This window comes from Bos indicus, chromosome 12 (assembly GCF_029378745.1).
Source record: "Bos indicus isolate NIAB-ARS_2022 breed Sahiwal x Tharparkar chromosome 12, NIAB-ARS_B.indTharparkar_mat_pri_1.0, whole genome shotgun sequence".
NCBI classification, from domain to species: domain Eukaryota; kingdom Metazoa; phylum Chordata; class Mammalia; order Artiodactyla; family Bovidae; genus Bos; species Bos indicus.
Genome location: NC_091771.1, coordinates 21,628,800 through 21,648,435, shown reverse-complemented (window position 1 = coordinate 21,648,435; position 19,636 = coordinate 21,628,800). Strand labels below are relative to the sequence as shown.

At 44.1% G+C, this 19,636-nt stretch overlaps 2 protein-coding genes across 3 annotated transcripts in view; one reads left to right on the top strand and one right to left on the bottom strand.

Moving 5' to 3' along the window:
- SLC25A15 (solute carrier family 25 member 15) overlaps window positions 1–14,056 on the top strand; it is a 32,999-nt gene extending 18,943 nt beyond the window's left edge. For both annotated transcript variants that reach the window (XM_070800156.1, XM_019971358.2), the window contains exons 4-7: window positions 5,494–5,631; window positions 8,437–8,606; window positions 10,058–10,216; window positions 11,578–14,056. In XM_070800156.1, the coding sequence (XP_070656257.1) occupies window positions 5,494–5,631; window positions 8,437–8,606; window positions 10,058–10,216; window positions 11,578–11,702 (592 nt within the window). In that variant the 3' untranslated portion in view covers window positions 11,703–14,056. The remainder of the gene's footprint in view (window positions 1–5,493; window positions 5,632–8,436; window positions 8,607–10,057; window positions 10,217–11,577) is intronic.
- Window positions 14,057–16,118: 2,062 nt separating this feature from the next.
- The window catches only part of LOC109566754 (phosphatidylinositol 3,4,5-trisphosphate 3-phosphatase TPTE2-like), a 61,839-nt gene continuing 58,321 nt past the window's right edge, over window positions 16,119–19,636 (bottom strand). The window contains exons 25-26 of the mRNA XM_070800155.1: window positions 18,410–18,480; window positions 16,119–16,399 (exon numbers count right to left, since the gene is read on the bottom strand). Coding sequence (XP_070656256.1) covers window positions 16,297–16,399; window positions 18,410–18,480 — 174 coding nt within the window. The 3' untranslated portion in view covers window positions 16,119–16,296. The remainder of the gene's footprint in view (window positions 16,400–18,409; window positions 18,481–19,636) is intronic.

Below are 19,636 nucleotides of genomic sequence, written 5' to 3'. Positions count from 1 at the left end.
AGAATTTGTCCATTTCTTCCAGGTTGTCCATTTTGTTGGCATACGGTTGCTTGTAGTAGTCTCTCTCTCTCTCTCATGGGCTTCCCTGGTGGCTCAGACGGTAAAAAGAATCCACCTGCAGTGTAGGAGACCTGGTTCGATCCCTGGGTGGGGAAGATCCCCTGGAGGAGGACATGGCAACCCACTCCAGTATTCTTGCCTGGAGAATCGCCATGGACAGAGGAGCCTGGCAGGTACAGTCCCTGGGGTCACAAAGAGTCGGACATGACTGAGTGACTAAGCACAGTAGTCTCTTATGATCCTTTGTATTTCTGTGGTGTTGATTGTAACCTCTCCTTTTTTTATTTCTAAGTTTATTGATTTGAGCCCTCTCCCATTTTTTTCTTGATGAGTCTGGCTAAGCTTTTAGTTTCATCGATCTTTTCTATTATTTTCTTCATCTCTTACTGATTTCTGCTCTGGTCTTTGGTTTTTTCCCTTTTACTAATGTTGAGTTTTATCTCTTCTTTTTCTAGTTGCTTTAGATGTAAAATTAAGGGGTTTTTTTAGATTTTTTCTTATTTCCTGATGTAAGATTGTATTGCTATAAAATTCCCTCATAGAACTGCTTTTGCTGAGTCCCATAGGTTTTGGATTGTTTTGTTTTCATTGTCATTTGTCTCTCGGAAATTTTTTTTTTAACTTTTAAGATTGAAGTATAGTTGCTTTTCATGTAGGTAATTTTTTATTGCCTCCTTGATTTCTTCAATGGTCCATTGGTTGCTTAGTAACATTGTTTAGTCTCCACATATTTGGTGTTTTTTTTGTTGTTGTTATTGTTTTTTACAGTTTTCTTGCGATTGATTTCTATTCTCATAGCATTGTGGCTGGAAAAGATGTTTGATATGACTTCAATTTTATTAAATTGACCAAGGCTTGATTTGTGGCCCAGCATGTGACCTATTCTGGAGAATGTTCCATGTGCTCTTGAGAAGAATGTACACTGCTCTCTGAGGGAATTGTCTATAAATGCGAGTTAAGTCTGTTTGGTCTTACGTGTCATTTAAGACCTGTGTTTCCTCACTAATTTCCTGTCCTGATGACTGTCCACTGATGGAAGTGGGTTGGTTTATTGTAACTTTAGGACAACTGAATGTGGTAGGTCTGTTAGGCATTTACTTCCAGATGGGACATAAATCATGAGGAGACCTTTCTACCTGGCAGGCTGCCCTGGGAGTTACCTTTGGGGTCTTCTGGAGGTCTGTGAGTTGTTCCAGTTGTCAGTGACAGCCTGTTGCTGGGATTTAACAGGTCAGGGTCAGGGCCAGGTGCTGTGAGCAGCTCAGTTCTTCAGCCCAACTAAACACTGTCCCCACACACACCAGTAGAACATGGCCCCGCGGCTTGGAGACCGTCTGCTTTGCTGACGCCCATGAACTCCCAGGAGTCTTCCTGGCAATTTGTTTTGGGTACTTTTCCCCATATTCTTGAACTCTTAGTGGGTTCTAACTTCACAGCCTTGCTGGTGCCTCAGGCTGGTGGTACTAAACCCATGTGAGATGAAGGATGAAGTGAATTCTTCTCTTTCTGTATTTGTGTGCATTCATTCCTCCAATTAGATTTCCAGCTTTGCCATCTGCCCTACAAGCATCGAGCTTGCTGACTCACACTGGCTGCCCTCCTCCTATGGCAACACTATACCACACCCATACCCCTCTGTGGCTGAGCTCCAGGAGGTCATCAGCTGAGCTGGAAAATCTTTCTGTGATGAGCAACTTTTTGGTTCAAAATTTATCCTGGGTTTTCATCTGTTCAGTTCAGTTTAGTCACTCAGTCGTGTCTGACTCTGTGACCCCATGGACTGCAGCACACCAGGCCTCCCTGTCCATCACCAACTCCTAGAGTTTACTCAAACTCATGTCCATTGAGTCGGTGATGCCATCCAACCATCTCATCCTCTGTCGTCCCCTTCTCCCGCCTTCAATCTTTCCCAGCATCAGGGTCTTTTCCAGTGAGTCAGCTCTTCACATACCCTGGTGGCTCAGACAGTAAGATGTCTGACTACAATGTGGGAGACCCAGGTTCAATCCCCGGGTCGGGAAGATCTCCTGGAGAAGGAAATGGCAAACCACTCCAGTATTCTTGCCTGGAAAATCCCATGGATGGTGGAATCTGGTAGGCTACAGTCCATGGGGTTGCAGAAAGTCGGACACAACTGAGTGACTTCACTTTTTTTTTCTTTCTTTGTATCAGGTGGCCAAAGTATTGGAGTTTTAGCTTCAGCATCAGTCCTTCCAATGAAAATTCAGGACTGATTTCCTTTATGATGGACTGGTTGGATCTCCTTGCAGTCCAAGTTCAGTTCAGTTGCTTAGTCACGTCCAACTCTTTGCGACCCCGTGAACTGCAGCACACCAGGCCTCCCTCTCCATCACCAACTCCCGGAGTTCACCCAAACTCATGTCCATTAAGTCGGTGATGCCATCCAACCATCTCATCCTCTGTCGTCCCCTTCTCCTCCTGCCCCCAATCCCTCCCAGCATCAGGGTCTTTTCCAATGAGTCAGCTCTTCGCATGAAGTGGCCAAAGTATTGGAGTTTCAGCCTCAGCATCAGTCCTTCCAATGAATACCTAGGACTGATCTCCTTTAGGATGGACTGGTTGGATCTCCTTGCAGTCCAAGGGACTCTCAAGAATCTTCTCCAACACCACAGTTTAAAAGTATCAATTCTTCTGTGCTCAGTTTTCTTTATAGTCCAACTCTCACATCCATACATGACCACTGGAAAAACGATAGCCTTAACTAGATGGAACTTTGTTGACAAAGTAATGTCTCTGCTTTTGAATATGCTATCTAGGTTGGTCATAACTTTCCTTCCAAGGAGTAAGCGTCTTTAATTTCATGGCTGAAATCACCATCTGCAGTGATTTTGAAGCCCCCAAAAATAAAGTCAGCCACTGTTTCCCCATCTACTTGCCATGAAGTGATGGGACCAGATGCCATGATCTTTGTTTTCTGAGTGTTGAGCTTTAAGCCAACTTTTTCACTCTCCACTTTCACTTTCATCAAGAGGCTCTTTAGTTCCTCTTCACTTTCTGCCATAAGGGTGGTGTCATCTGCATATCTGAGGTTATTGATATTTCTCCCGGAAATCTTGATTCCAGCCTGTGCTTCCTCCAGCCTAGTGTTTTTCATGATGTACTCTGCATAAAAGTTAAATAATCAGGGTGACAATATACAGCCTTGACGTGCTCCATTCCCTATTTGGAACCAGTCTGTTGTTCCATGTCCAGTTCTAACTGTTGCTTCCTGACCTGCATACAGGTTTCTCAAGAGGCCGGTCAGGTGGTCTGGTATTCCCATGTCTTTCAGAATTTTCTGCGATCTACACAGTCAAAGGCTTTGGCATAGTCAATAAAGCAGAAATAGATGTTTTTCTGGAACTCTCTTGCTTTTTCGATGATCCAGAGGATGTTGGTAATTTGATCTCTGGTTCCTCTGCCTTTTCTAAAACCAGCTTGAATATCTGGAAGTTCATGGTTCACGTATTGCTGAAGCCTGGCTTGAAGAATTTTGAGCATTACTTTACTAGTGTGTGAGATGAGTGCAATTGTGCGGTAGTTTGAGCATTCTTTGGCATTGCCTTTCTTTGGGATTGGAATGAAAACTGACCTTTTCCAGTCCTGTGGCCGCTGCTGAGTTCTCCAAATTCGCTGAGTGCAGCACTTTCACAGCATCATCTTTCAGGATTTGAAATAGCTCAACTGGAATTCCATCACCTCCACTAGCTTTGTTTGTAATGATGCTTTCTAAGGTCCACTTGACTTCACATTCCAGGATGCCTGGCTCTAGGTGAGTGATCACACCATTGTGATTATCTGGGTCATGAAGATCTTTTTTGTACAGTTCTTCTGTGTATTCTTGCCACCTCTTCTTAATATCTTCTGCTTCCATACCATTTCTGTCCTTTATCGAGCCCATCTTTGCATGAAATGTTCCCTTGCTATCTCTAGTTTTCTTGAATAGATCTCTAGTCTTTCCCATTCTATTGTTTCCCTCTATTTCTTTGCACTGATTGCTGAGGAAGGCTTTCTTATCGCACCTTGCTATTCTTTGGAACTCTGCATTCAAATGGGTATATCTTTCCTTTTCTCCTTTGCTTTTCATGTCTCTTCTTTTCACAGCTATTTGTAAGGCCTCCCCAGACAGCCATTTTTCTTTTTTGCATTTCTTTGCTATGGGGATGGTCTTGATCCCTGTGTCCTGTACAATGTCAAGAACCTCCGTCCATAGTTCATCAGGCACTCTATCTATCAGATCTAGTCCCTTCAAGGGACTCTCAAGAGTCTTCTCCAGCACCACAGTTCAAAAGCATTAATTCTTTGGTGCTCAGCTTTCATTACAGTCCAACTCTCACATCCATGCATGACTACTGGAAAACCCATAGCCTTGACTAGATGGACCTTTGTTGGCAAAATAATGTCTCTGCTTTTTAATAAGCTGTCTAGGTTGGTCATAACTTTTCTTCCAAGGAGCAAGCGTCTTTTAATTTCATGGCTGTAATCACCATCTGCAGTGATTTTGGAGCCCAGAAAAATAAAGTCTGTCACTGTTTCCACTGTTTCCCCATCTATTTGCCATGAAGTGATGGGACTGGATGCCGTGATCTTAGTATCATCTGTAGCAGTTACATTACACTTGTGGTTGCTCTGGGCTGGATGCAGGGCATATAGGGATGGCCTTGAAAACTAGTTTTATTTAAAGCTCAGCAGTAAACACACTGAAGTATTAGTGGAGTATGTGTTTGGGGTGGTGGGACCTTGGGGAATTTTTTCTTCCATATTTGGTTTCTCTGTGTCACTTTTTGTCTTAGTTCTGACTGCTAAATAAAATACCCTGGACTGGGTGGTTTAAAAACAAGCATTTATTTCTCATGGTTCTGGAGGCTAGGAAGTCTAGGAATGAGGTAGGTGCTGGCTGATTTGGTGTCCAGCGAGGGCCGTCTCCTGGTTTGCAGAGGGATGCCTGCCTGTCCTGTCACATGGTAGAGAGAACACCAGCCAGCTCTCCAGTCTCTTCCACGAATCACATCAAGACCCCATCTCAAACTAATTACCCTCCCCCAAAGACTCCTCCAGATACTATCACATGGAGTGTGAATGCTTCAACATTGGAATCTGGGGGTGGGGTCCAGGCCATAGCTCTGTGACTAATAAAAGAAGCATGGGTTTGCCATCATGGAAACGTGTGTTTGAAACCTAGCATCGCCATTTAGCAGCTGTGTGACTGAGCACATTGGCATCATCTCCTAATCATCATTGTCCCCGGGAGTCAGGGTGCCACTATCAGCCCCACGGGGCGGTGGGCTCCTCAGAGGAAGCCTGATGGGTGCCTGGTGGGCGCTGAAGGAGCATTCCTCTCCAGCTGTGCTCGCTCTGCTTTACCATCCATGTTGGAGCGTGCCCCGTGCCGAGTGAATGAGTCACTGGCCGCCTGTGCTTATATCCTTCCAGTGATCTGCAGAACGCAGCTGCTGGCTCCTTCGCCTCTGCCTTTGCTGCTCTGGTCCTCTGCCCCACAGAGCTGGTGAAGTGCCGACTGCAGACCATGTACGAGATGGAGACGTCGGGAAAGATAGCCAAAAGCCAGAAGTAAGTGCTGCTGCTGCTGCTAAGTCGCTTCAGTCATGTCCGATTCTGTGCACCCCCATAGACGGCAGCCCACCAGGCTCCGCCGTCCCTGGGATTCTCCAGGCAAGAACACTGGTGCTGCCCATGTACAAATGTAGGGTCTCCATTGCCTTGGTGTAATGAATATTTTTAAATTTTACATTATGCTATAATTAAGAGGCAAAACAGTTTATCTACTCGAAACACTCCCCCCACCCACCCCATGCCCACCAATCCATGAATAATGTTCTGAATGGACAGTCTGGGATGGTTGGACCCACCACCCACCCCAGAATGTAGGCAAAAGATTTTTTTTAACAATGATTTATTATTATTCCTAATTAAAAATTTTTTTTTTGTGGGGGTAAGGCTGTGCCATGAGGTGTGTGGGATCTTAGTGCTGCGATCAGGGATCGAACCGGCGGCACTCCCTGCATTGGAAGTGTGGAGTCTTAACCACTGAACCACCAGGGAAGTCCCTGTAGGCTAATATTTCATATCCTAAAAGTGGAGAAGCAGGGCTCCTACCTCATTTGGCCCGTGGAGAGCCTAAGGCATGACCTCCATATATACCTGGAAACACACAGCAGCAGCTTTAGAACTGAGGCTGAGCTTTCCTAGGTGCCGATTTGGATTCTGGGATGAATATTTGCTCACTCCCCAGTTTCACATCGGTGCTCATGCTGATCACGCCAGATCCTGGTGGTAACTTCCTTTACCCCTTCCCTAATCCTTCAGGTGCCCTTGGAGAAGGGAATGGCTTCCCACTCCAGTATTCTTCCCTTGAGAATCCCACAGACAGAGGAGCCTGGCAGGCTACAGTCCATGGGGTCACAGAGAGTCAGACATGACCTAGTAACTAAACAACAAGAAGTCCTTTAAGTATACCTACAAAGGGCCCAAATTCTCAAAACGTTCATCAAAGCCTTGTAAGCTTAGCAAGTCTTCAGTGATTGAGTTATCCCGTGAATGTATGAATCATATACATTATTATTTATTATTTGAATTAAAAAGCAATTCATTATCCTTATTCATCCCAAAATTTTCTTATTGAACTAACTAAAGGTTTGGTCATGGATATTGCTCAGGTTAACTCAAAAGCCAATAAATAAACTGCTGGGAAAAACTAGTAGATAAACTGACCATTTTCTGAGTCGTCAGTTTTCCTTCCAGTGAAAATGGGGTTTGTAATAGCGCCCTATTTCTTGCAGCCAAGAGATTCATTACAACCTATTTGAATCTATTATTCACAGCCTAGAAGTTCAAAAGTCTTTAATGCTTTTTTTTCATTGGAATACAGTATACACACAGTAACAGAAACACACCCAGAAATCATAGAAAATCTTAAGTGTGCAGTTCCACGAATAGTCACAAATGAACCTTTTTGTCAGCTGGTGCCCAGATGAATAGTGCATTGACAGCACCCAGAAAGTTGTCTCTTGAAAGTAGTTTAAAGTATTTTTTAAAAAGTAATTTTAGATCCAAAGGACTCTGGTAGATGGACACCCTGTACAAAAGAAAACATGTTTTAGGTACAGCAGTGCCCAAGCCGGGAATATGGTAGCTGAGGGTTGAGACCTGGATTGGAACTAGGCTAACTGTTAAGTTGCATTACTTTGTGCGTGCATGCATCAGTCACTCAATCATGTCTAACCACTTTCGACCCTATGGACTGTAACCTGCCAGGCTCCTCTGTCCATGGGATTCTCCGGACAAGAACACTGGAATGGGCTGCCACGCCCTTCTCCAGGGGATCTTCCCCACCCAGGGATCGAACCTGCATCTCCTGTGTTTCCTGCATTGGCAGCTGGGTTCTTTACCTGCTGAGCCATCAGGGAAACCCTGGATTACATTACTTCTTCAATGTAGAAGGAGAGGGCACTGCAGCAGGGACTGGCTAGTGGATAATGCCTGGGAAGGCAGATCATCGATTAAAAGCAGGTGGCCTTTGTTACCTGGGGCCTGATCCCTCTCTGGTCCAAGCCAGGTCACCTATTGAGAACACAGTGAGGAGTGAGGGGCTGCCAAGCTGACAGGCTTGGTTTCTGGTGCTATCGGGAACAGGCCTGCCCACCCCCACCCCTGACACCATCAGGAAGAAGAGCCTGCACAGAGTGTGCCATATTCTGGCTGCCTCAGGCTCTGATCTGCTTCAGGTAAAAAATTCTTACACACCTGCCTCTGTAAGAACTGAATCCTGGGTGCGTCTAGCCTGACATAGTTCAGCTCTTGGAATTTCTTTTGTTCTTGCCTTTAAGTAACATGTAAGGCTCCTTACTCACTTCCCTGGATGGAAGCAAAACAAAACCCCAAACACCTGAACAATCAGTTCACTCAAAATAGATCATCTCAAAAGAAAGGCTGAGGAGATAGAAATCTAGGGCGGTAAGGGGACTGGGCAAGAACAATGCCATTTTATTCTCACTGAGTTTGGACAATCTCATTGTAGTTTCACTTACTCACTATTGAAAAAATGGGTGTAATTGACTCTCTTAGATTTTTGATAATGATTTCTAGAAATGTATGCATTCATTTTAATAAACTGTCTTTACATGGACTAGCTCAAGCGATGAAATAAACTTGTTATAAAATAATTGTATCTGAGAGATTTCCTTCCCACAGAAGCCTTTTAGGGCTGGAATTCTGGTAGCTCTGTTGATAAAACGAGCTGCTTGGTGGTCAGAGCTCCGTCAGGTCTACGGGATGGGTGTGGTCAGAGCCCCGTCTGGTCTACGGGATGGGTGTGAACGTTGTCCTAACTGTCTGTCACCCTGTGTCTCCACCCAGCACAGTCTGGTCTGTCGTGAAGACTGTCTTTAGGAAGGACGGCCCCTTGGGCTTCTACCATGGACTCTCAAGTACTTTACTTCGAGAAGTACCAGGCTACTTCTTCTTTTTTGGTGGCTATGAACTAAGCCGGTCATTTTTTGCCTCGGGGAGATCGAAAGACGAATTAGGTAAGCCTGTTGGCGAGGACCACAGGTGGGTTTGAAGCGTTGGCTTCCTGGTGGTGGTTCAGTTCAGTTCAGTCGCTTAGTCGTGTCTGACTCTTTGCGACCCCATGAACCACAGCACGCCAGGCCTCCCTGTCCATCACCAACTCCCGGAGTCCACCCAAACCCATGTCCATCAAGTCGGTGATGCCATCCAACCATCTCATCCTCTGTCATCCCCGTCTCCTCCTGCCCTCAATCTTTCCCAGCATCAGGGTCTTTTCAAATGAGTCAGCTCTTCACATCAGGTGGCCAAAGTATCCGGGTGGTGGTGGTTGCTATGGAATCTGTGCACGGCGCCCCCTTGTGGCGGGTCCACCTGGCCCTCGGCCCCTCTGGATGCCAGGGAGTAACCGTGGTGGCAGGTGGTAGCTAGCACCTTCCTCCCACCTAAGTAATTTCCTCAAGGCAGGGACTAGAGCAAGACTTCCCAAACTTATTTTACTGGAATACCATTTGTGCATTATCTCCAGGTCCATTTTAAGGAAGATTGCAGACATCATTTTTCCTGGGGGAACTCACCTGTAAAGAATCTCTGAATAAGCTTAAACTTAGTAATAAATCTTGATAGTGTTCCCCCCCCCCCCCCAAAGATTTTTTTGGATGTGGACCATTTTTTTTTTTAGTCTGTATTGAATTTGTTACAACATTGCTTGTTTTGTGTTTTGGGTTTTTTTGGCTGTGCAGCGTGTGGGATCTTATCTTTCTGACCAGGGATCAAAGCCACGCCCCTCTGCAACGGGAGGTGAAATCTTAACCACCAGACCACCAGGGAAGTCCCCTTGCTAGATAATATTTTGAGAGCAATGAGAAGGGTCCTTCCTTCTCGTTTATCCTCATTAGTGGCTTGACCGAATGCTTGGCTCGTGGGTGATTACATTTTTTTTCTTAAACACCTCCATTCAGTGTTTTGGACCTGTTCTGAGGATCGTCGTGCTCCCAGGCTCAACTGTCATGTTTAATAAGATAACTTTCGATTTTCACAGTAAAGGGAGAATCAGGGCTGTAGGGTATTAATATATTAAAATACTTAAGAGAAAGTTGAAAAAAGATGCAGCCTGTGTTTCCGTGGCCTCTGTTCTTACTCCTCGTGGCAGGGTGTTGCCATGCTGCTGATGCCTGCTGGTTCTGGCGGGGGGGAGGGGGGCAGGCCTCTGGAGAACAGGGCAGGAGGGCCACAGTGACCAGCGTAAATCTGACCCTCACTGGAGCTGCCCCTGGTCCTGGCATCATGAGGGATGCCCCCAGGCTGTCACAAGGACCCTGTGTCCTTAGATCGTTGCCCCAGAGAACTGTGCTCCGCAGCTTCCGTGTTGGTAACTGCACCCACCTGCCGTCACTGCTGCACTGACCTCTGGAAATGTCACATCACCTGTGCTTTAGACAAAATACCATTTGCGCATTTTCTCCTCTAGGCCCTGTCCCTTTGATGTTAAGTGGTGGATTTGGTGGAATCTGCCTGTGGCTTGCTGTTTACCCAGTGGATTGTATCAAATCTAGGATTCAAGTTCTTTCCATGTCTGGGAAACAGGCGGGATTTATCGGAACCTTTATAAGCATCGTGAAAAATGAAGGTGAGTCTGCCATTGGCCGAACCAGAGGTGCTGTGTACAGAGAGCGGTCATTTCGCCGCTAGTCTTGTTGAGGTTGATCACACGGATAATGGCTCTATTTCCCCCACCTCATAACCTTTTCTAACTGTGTATATAACCCACACTTGTGGATTTGTTTTCAAACCCCTTTCTTTAGGTTCTTTCATTATTCTCAAGAATGTTTAAAGTTCCTGACTTCTAACCTCTAGGCCAGGATATTTTTTCTAAATAGCGTGGAGGGAATTTTTAAAGTATATACTTTTGTCTAAGAGGACGGATGTTTCGAAGTTAGCACCACTTGTTTTAAGCAATATTATCAGAAGCTGAGCTCTAATGGAATTGCTAAGACATTTCAAACAGTGTGCATCCTTAATGCTAAGACTTCTGGAATGAGAAAGGCACTAAGCCATTTCGGAAGGTTATTTGCTATCAGGTTTTGGTTATACAGGAGGATAAAGACTTTTTAAAGTAGCGGTTGTGTAAAGTCGATTTTATGCTACTAGTGAGTAAAGACCTGTCCTTCTAGCATTCACTGTGCATCTTAAAACTTGGCACATGCACGTCTCTTGAGAGCGAGCACGGTAAAGATGCAGAAACTGATTTAACCCCAGATAGAGCACAAGACGTCTATTACTAATAGTAACCCTGTTGGTTTTTTTATTTGGCTGCACCGGGTCTCAGTTGCAGCATGTGAGATCCTCAATCTTCATTGCGACATGCAGAATCTTTAGTTGCGGCATGTGGGATCTAGTTCTCTGACCAGGGATCAAACCTGGGCCCCGTGCTAATGGGAGCGAGGAGTCTTAGCCACTAGACCACCAGGAAAGTCCCCAGTAACCCCTTTTCAATTTGCATTACACTTCATAGTTTTACAAAGTACTCACACCTCTTTTATCTGATTGGATCTTCAGAACCGCCTTGGGCAGTACTGATACTAGAAACCTGATACTGGTCAGATTTCTGACCACATCCACGTTCTTGCTCCTGGCCCACTGCCTCATGGTCCTCGCCCCCACGTGAAGCTGCAGAGCCGCTGCCATCTGTGACTCTGGTTGCCTTCTGTCGGCCCATGTGGCCCCGCTTTGCCACATCCATCTACTAGGAGTTAACAGGCACCGGATTGGTGAATGTTCGCCAGCTTTACTGGGAGACCTGCCCTTGCCCTTGTTTCCACTAGACTGTTTGGTTCCATTAGCCCAGAGAAACCTGCTCCATAACTGTTGGGTTTTAGCTCTATTGTCTGGATTTGTAAGTGTAAAAATATCCATGCTGTGCGGGTTGGTGGGATATCTGCAAGAAGCGGGGGAAGGATCTCAGTCTTTGATCACCCTTTTGTCTTCTAGGAGTACCGGCCTTATATTCTGGACTGAAACCTACCTTGATTCGCGCGTTCCCTGCCAATGGGGCTCTCTTCTTGGCCTATGAATACAGCAGGAAGTTGATGATGAACCAGTTTGAAGCATACTGAAGTGTTGCAGTGAACCTCGATCCAAGTGCAGGCATTTGAGGACTGCAGTTCATCTCAGGGTTTCAAAGAGTACAAGACCAATGTGGAGTTATTTTGATTTCATGCAAATTACTTTTTTTTTTTTTTTTGTCTTCCATTCTTCTACCTTAAACTTTATAGAAGAGCCTCTATTTTATAGCGTATAATTTCTGCCCATAATTGTATTGAAATAGAAAAGTTGCTGCTCTTGTCCATGGTGGGACATGCAGGGTAGGTGGGCTGCTGGTCTGAGATATACCTATTCTGGAGGGCTGAGTAGAACTATATCAAGGGCTTTTGCATAAACCTGTATGTGTCCATGCAGTTTAGATGGTTATGAGTTGTGAGTGAAGCACAGTGTAGTTCCATGTTTTATCTCAGATCACATCAGAAAAAAAAAAAAAACCTGAGGTAACCATGTTTCATGAGGATGGTTATAAATGCGTAATCCATTCTAGATGTAGGGTCTCTTTTTTTAAAAAAAATCTGCGTAGCACGTACACAATACTAAGTGGGTACAGTTTTTAAAACGTTTTCCTGTGGTGCTTGAAAACTTAAGGTGTCCTTCTAGATTTTTAAAAAGGAGAAAGTACCCGCATACTGGTGTGGCTTTCACGTTGTCGACTGACGTTTCAGAGGAAGCATGCTGGATTCTCCTAGGATGCTCCTCTGTGGAAACAGTGCCAATCATCTTCCAGGTAGGACCACATTCTGCGCCCTGACATAGGGCTAGGTGTGGCCTGGAGCCTTTGAGAAGCAGGGCGGGCTTCTCTTCCCTTCTCTCGCAAGGGACTCCCCTCTGCTGGGCTTGAGCTAGAGGAAGGGGCTGAGGGGACGACGGCGGCGGCCGTGGTGCTCGGTAAAGCTGGTGGCTGACAGCTTCCCTGAGCTGCTTTCTGTCTCTGGGTCCTGGCCTGGGTGGGGTTCCAGGGATTTTATTGGACTCTCTATCCGTTTTGGGCCACGCCCTCCTTTGCCTCCGCCAATCAGAAGCCCTTCCAGGGAGCCGACTGCGGAAGCCCAGAGAGGCCCTGGCTCTGCATCTGGGAATAGGATGCTCCTGGGCGAAGCGCTCTCCTCTCAACCATTCTTAGGACTTGCCCTCTCCGTAGGGGTGTTAGGTGAGCTGGGCTGAATTTTTGTCTCAGGCTCCCTCACTCCTGGTCGGGCTTTTCCAGCATGAGAGCCTTTTGACTTGGGCCTCTGGCCGTCGTGAATTTCAGCGACGTGGTCTCGGGTGTGACTTGATCAATGAAACAAGTCATTTTATTAAACTATGCCGTTTGTCTGCACTACTCACAAACCCTAGTTTTTTGGGTTTCTACAGACGTGGGAGGGTCAGCTATTCTCTGTCCTCTGGTGTAAGGGAGTTGCACCGTCCCGGTCCCAGGACCACCCAGGGCTCTGATAAAAAGGTCTTAATCGGCCTCAGCGGCTGATGTGTTGTTAGTAACAGTCCTCAGCCGTATGTCTGTCCCTGGCGAAACCTCTAGTTTCTGCAAGCTTTTTGTTCTCCCTGAAGCCTCGTGGTGACTCTAGCCACCTGCCAGAAGTCAGGAAGGCAGGATGCTCAGCGTTGTGCCCAATGGGTTCGTGTTATGCCTGGTCTTGAAAAGCATTTGCCTTTTCTTGAAAAGCATTTTTCTACCTACCTTTTCTCCATGTTTAAATGGTCAGTAGCTACCGAGTAGTGCTTCATCTAGACAGGCTGGACTGAAGCCAAAATAACAAACGGGACTGGTTCCCCCAGGAAGAGGCTTCCTCCAGAGCCCACTGGCAGTACTACTACCGGTGTTGTCCTGCAAAGATGTAACTGAATTTCTTCAACAGAAACCGTCTGAGGCAAGTTAAGAGTGAATGGGAGTAAGGATTGGGAACTTAAGTCAGAATTGTGTTATTGTTTGTTTCATTCTATTCGCTTAACTCATGGTTCAATATTTAGGTACAATTTGTACCATTTCAGGTGTGTACTCCAGACAAAAATATAGTAGCTTGAAATACTGTGTTTAAAGAAATTCTTGAGTTCTGTCATTAAATTATTTGCCTAATAGGTGACTATATGATTTAAGTGCATACATTCAAAGAACCAACTGTCAGGAATGCTGGAGTCATGTATGGTGATATTTCAAGGTGGTGGTTTTATTGCAATTAGCATTGTTCTTTGTCAACAAAATTCCTGATGTAAAACAACTACTGATAAAAATCCATGTTATCTGTACACTGCAGTGATGAAACTTGGCCCACAAAAGTTACTTTCCCTCCACCAGGCTGTGGATGTGATGTGATTGATTTGCCAGGATGCCATGCTATTTTTTAAAATAAACTTCTCGATACAAGTTTGGGTAGTTCTATTCCAGGTCAGTAAATTCTTTTTGGCCACACTGCACAGCTCGTTGGCTTTTAGTTCCCTGACCAGGGATTGAACATGCGTCCCTTGCATTGGAAGCGTGGAGTCTAAACCACTGGACTGCCAGGGAAGTCCCTCCAGGTCAGTAAATCCTATTCAAGAAAACCAATATCGTTCTGATATTCTATAAATTTCTCAAGTTGTTTAACTATTCGCACTGGATTCTAGAAAAGCAGGCCTGCAGGTGGCTGTGAGCAAGTTCTCTTTATGAGCAAAAGCAGTATTAGGTGACCACTCATAGTTGCCAGAAATTTTGATGCACTTTGGAGGATTAGGGAAGAAAAACCCCCAACTGTAATCTCCTCTATTTCAAAACTCAAGATTCTGAAAAATTGGGGTTTCCCAACTTTTGCCAGTATTAAAGCTAGATCTTACTCTCCTCACTTTTTACCTCATCCACCTAAGCCTGCCAGCTGATGGTCCTCCGCAGATGACGGCTGCAGGAATTTCAAAGGAAATAACCTGTCCTGACACGTTTCTGTAACCCAAACTACAGGGAATAGTGGAGACATAATGTAGGAGGAATTTGAAAGCCTTTTCCTCCAAGATCGGTTCCTCCAAGGGGGCAGGGCATTGGGGGGAGGGAGAGGGAAGGATGATCATTTTTCTGGCTGGGCAGCTGCAGTGGCAGCTGGGACCCTTTGTGGGCTGTTTTTGGGGGGAAAAGAAGCACCTGCAGGGCCTTCCCTGCCACCACGTGGCAGCTCGGAGAGTCTCCTCCCTTCTCTGCTTGGTTGGCACCCACCAGCCCTCGTCTGTAAACTGATGGTCTAGTCTCCCTCAAATACTGACTGGGGCTGCCAGCCTGAGTGGTCAGTGTGCTGTTCTAGCACTGCTTCATCGGAGTGGTCTGCCTCAGCCTCCCAAACCTTATTTGTGGCTCAGATGGTAAAGAATCTGCAACATGGGAGACCTGGGTTCCAACCCTGGGTCGGGAAGATCCCCTGGAGGAAGGCATGGCAACCCACTCCAGTATTCCTGCCTAAGAATCCCCATGGACAGAGGAATCTGGCAGGGGTTGCAAAAAGATCAGTCCTGGGTGTTCATTGGAAGGAATGATGCTGAAGCTGAAACTCCAGTACTTTGGCCACCTCATGCGAAGAGTTGACTCATTGGAAAAGACTCTGATGCTGGGAGGGATTGGGGGCAGGAGGAGAAGGGGACGACAGAGGATGAGATGGTTGGATGCCATCACCGGCTCAATGGACATGAGTCTGAGTGAACTCCGGGAGTTGGTGATGAACAGGGAGGCCTGGCGTGCTGTGGTTCATGGCGTTGCAAAGAGTCGGACACGACTGAGCAACTGAACTGAACCAAAGAGAAAACAGTGATTCCCTGTGGACACAGGGTTAACCTGTGTCTATAATGAAAACTTGACCTTACTTCAAAGTTCTCCAAGCTTGGGTGAAGCTGGTTGGGGGCAGGGGTGGTGGATTTTAAAATCTGGATTGCTCTAGGCAAACGTTCCCTTTGACTTCTGTAATGATGGACAAAAGCAGAGGTTACTGAAGATTCTTTTACCCTCCCCCGATGCCCTGTGTATAATTAATGAGCTCCGTGTGGTGCTTGGAGTAAAAAAAAAAAAAAAAAAGCCCATGTTGGGGGTGGGAGGCTGCTGGTGTGAACATTTCTCTGGGTTTTAAAATTGTTTTTACTGCCATTCTGATCGTTGTTAATAGTTTGTAAGTCAAATAGAGGAAAGAAATTACCTTCAGTTCTTTCCTCTATTTGACTTATAATTCTTACTTTCTAACATCTGAAGTTACAGATGTAAAATAAAGCAGGGAATAAATACTTGTCCAGAAATATATAAGTAAATGAAACAAACCCACAGTATTAGGGAAAACTGCAGTCTTTAAATCTTATTTTGGTAGGAAAGTTTTATTTGTAAGTTCTTAAAAGTGATAACTAATGTTCTGTGTACTGTTTCAAACTTAATATATACGAAAACTCTGTGTGATGTATAGTCCTTCCAAAAAAAAATACTGCCATTGACATTCTCCCTTGTATATATTTAATAGATTTCTCAATAACATATGTACATGTATGTAAATATAAGCATATCAGCAAGGACATAGGTTTAAAAGATATAAATATGTAGCAAGGATTGGGAAGAACATGATTCTAGCCTAGAAGGGGAACTATACTTAATCAGATACCAGGAACAACTTAAATGTCATCAAAATATACCTCGACTGCAAACTGTGGACTGTAAGCTTTCCATGCTTTTATTTTATGGGGATTATCCAATTCACTTCTTGAAAGATAAAGCCTAGAATAGAAAAAAATTTTTTTTTTACATTTTATTTTAGGGCTAACAGAAAAGCCATGCTGAGGGGCACCCTTGTTTTAAAGCCTCGCTGGCTACCATCAGTCTCAGTTCCTCTGCATCTAGTTAGCTTTCTAAGCTCAACTCTCTATTAAGAGAGAAAAATATCATAACCTTGAGTAACAACATGCCACTGATTCTTTTAATATTGCCTTTGGAATTAACATCCATATTTAATAAATTGCTGTGTGACAAATCAGACTGGATGTGTATTAAAACCCAGGATAAACAAGTGTCTTTTTAAATTATGAAGTGGGCGTTTTGGATGAATTAAGTCTTGTAGTACAAAGAGCTTCACCCAGTAGTATGGAAATCTAAATGTTAAATCTTGAGGAACTATATAAAAGTGAGGAGAAAAAGTGATGGAACTTGTTGCCTCTCTAATACAGCTATGGTGTTTTAAAGGAAAAAACTCCCTCAGCAAGAACCGCTTTGCAGAAGTAGCACCAAATGAAGTTCCACCTAGATGTCAATTCTGAGGGATTTTGCTCATGTTATGAGTCAAAGTTTTCCATCTGTAAACATCCAGGGGGGCTTCCCTGGTGGCTCAGTAGTAAAGAATCTGCTGGCCAGTGCAGGAGACTTGGCCAGCCAGGAAATTTAACATTTAGATTTCCTTACTACTGGGTGAAGCTGTTTGTATTTGAGACTTAATTCATCCAAAATACCCACTTCATAATTTAAAAGGCACTTCGATCCCTGGGTTGGGAAGATTCCCTGGAGAAGGGAATGGCAACCCACTCCAGTATTCGTGCCTAGAGAATTCCATGGACAGAGGAGCCTGGTGGGTTACACAGTCCATGGGGTTGCAAAAAGTTAGACACAACTGATCACAAGCACATCCAAGGGGAAAAAATCTGGTAAAGTTCCATCACATCTAAAGTTCATTCTATCGAAATCCACCAAGTGTGTGTGTGCGTTGTAGGTATATTGTTGCCTTCCTGGAACTTGAGGTGGGACGAGAGGGCATCCACATTTGAAGAAAAAGCTAGAATTGTATGTCAGGAGAACTATCAACTCAGGCCATATATAATCACAACCACTTCTTCAAAACTCCTGTACGATTTTTTGTATATTGTTTTTCCCTGGATGGGATGGGATGGTGATATCAATCTCAAACTTTCAGCACCACAGGACAAGAGAAGTGGGGGACTTCTAGATGTAGGAATGAGGTTCAGATATGATAGAGGTTCTTTGGCATAATCTTCAAATCAATAGATTATCCAATTTATAGTTATTAGAACATTTTTTATGGGAGACTATTCATAATTTTTTTAAGCTGTCTTCATCAGTACTTACTGTGGATTATAACTTCTGCCCTAAATATAGAAGTGTAAAATAGAAGTGTGTCAGCCAGCTTTTAAACTAGCCGAAGGCTCCCTGGGTGATGCCTTACTGTGGTGTAGAATATGGTATCGGTTGGTCATCAGTAAATCAGCACGTACTGGGGACCTGCCATATTTGAGGTGCTAAACAGACTCATATTGAACTTTCACGGGAAGGACTTGTTACCAGTCAAGATCTGGTTACAGGATGTTTTATGACAGTCCTACGGCATGGGTCTTGAGAATAATGCAACAATGGATCTCAAGAATAGCCATATTTTTAAAACAACTAGATCACAATAAATAAGGCAGTGAAAACAGGGACTCAAAAGAATTTTTGGTTGGTATCTATAAATTGGGTTTGGGTAATTAGCAAAAGACTTGTCAGGGACTTCCCTGGTGGCCCAGTGGTTAAGAACCTGCCTTAAAATGCAGGTTCGATCTCTGGTCAGGGAACTAAGATCCCACATGCCATGGAGCAGTCCCACAGGTTGGCAACTAAGCCTGTGTGCCACAATTAAGACCCAACACAGCCAAGTAAAATAACTTTAAAATAAAGGCTTGTCATTACCCCTTACGTAGTCATTGGAGACTAAGCTGTTTCTACTGGATTATGCCACAGCCATACCTGTTATTTCGTATAAAAGACATATGGAACCAGAAGAAGAATGCACAGTTTTCGTAGTATTTAGGAAGAGCCTAAAAAGACATGGTTTTAAACAACAATTAGTTCTTGGTATCCATGTAACTGTGAAAAATAGTCATTTCAGAGGGATTAAAATTCCTTCCTTTATTCACTTGTGTGTTCATCAAATAGTTGTAGTTATTAAAATGCAGCACTTCTAGTCAACATTATATTCAAGTCACCTAGGAGGAGACTTTAAGAGATTACCGTTCCTTTCTCTTGCCTTTTCCAGCAAAATTTTCAAGGAAATGTATTTTCTCTATGATAGATATTTATAAATTTAGACACTGGTATTTTAATCAGGTTTGGATAGCGCTAAACAGAATCTACTAAGGACTATGCCGATTTCTGCCCCAGTGTATCATCCATTTTTACAAAGAACAGCTACATTAGATAATTAACCACTATCGATAATGATGATAGAAATAGCTAAAATTTCCAAAAGGGCTTTCATCTCATGGGCCTGAAAATCACAAAGGCCAGATAAAACCAGCATCCCCACATTAGCGCTTCTGCTTAGAGACCACTGATTAAGAGAACTCAGACTGGCTCCATTACTCGAGGGGAACTTTCCAGGTCACCTGCTTCAACACATTTACCACTTCAAACTTAGTAAGTTCTCCCCAACAGGGAGCAAGCGGGGGATGAAGGAAATAAGCTTTCAATTGAGCAACACAGTTATGTGTTGGCAGTTCTGGTTGATGATGTTATAGGAAAATGAACTAGCAATTGAGGCTTAGAAGTTTACTATGTACAGAATACTGCCATATACAGAATAATCAGACATTTGCTAACTGGTCAACATAATTATACCCTCATGATAATGTACTGACAGCGGCAGACGTATTTCATAAATATTGGATTAAATATACTATTTTAAATGAATTATACATCAATTACGAGGAAAGTTAAACCTCCCTCCCTTTAAAGTATTTTATAAGTTATGGGGAGAAATGTGTTTCAAAGATACAAAGCAAAAATATGATCACTGCTATGTAGTAAGACATACATTGTTTTTAACATCCTGGTTTTTGTTTTTTTTTCTTACTCGAAAATGAACACATGCAAATTGTATAGAATTTAGAAAACAACGAAAAAGGGTTTCCTTACATATTTTCTTATTTAAAAAAATTCTTTATAGTAATCTGACTTGTTTTCTTCCCCTCCCCG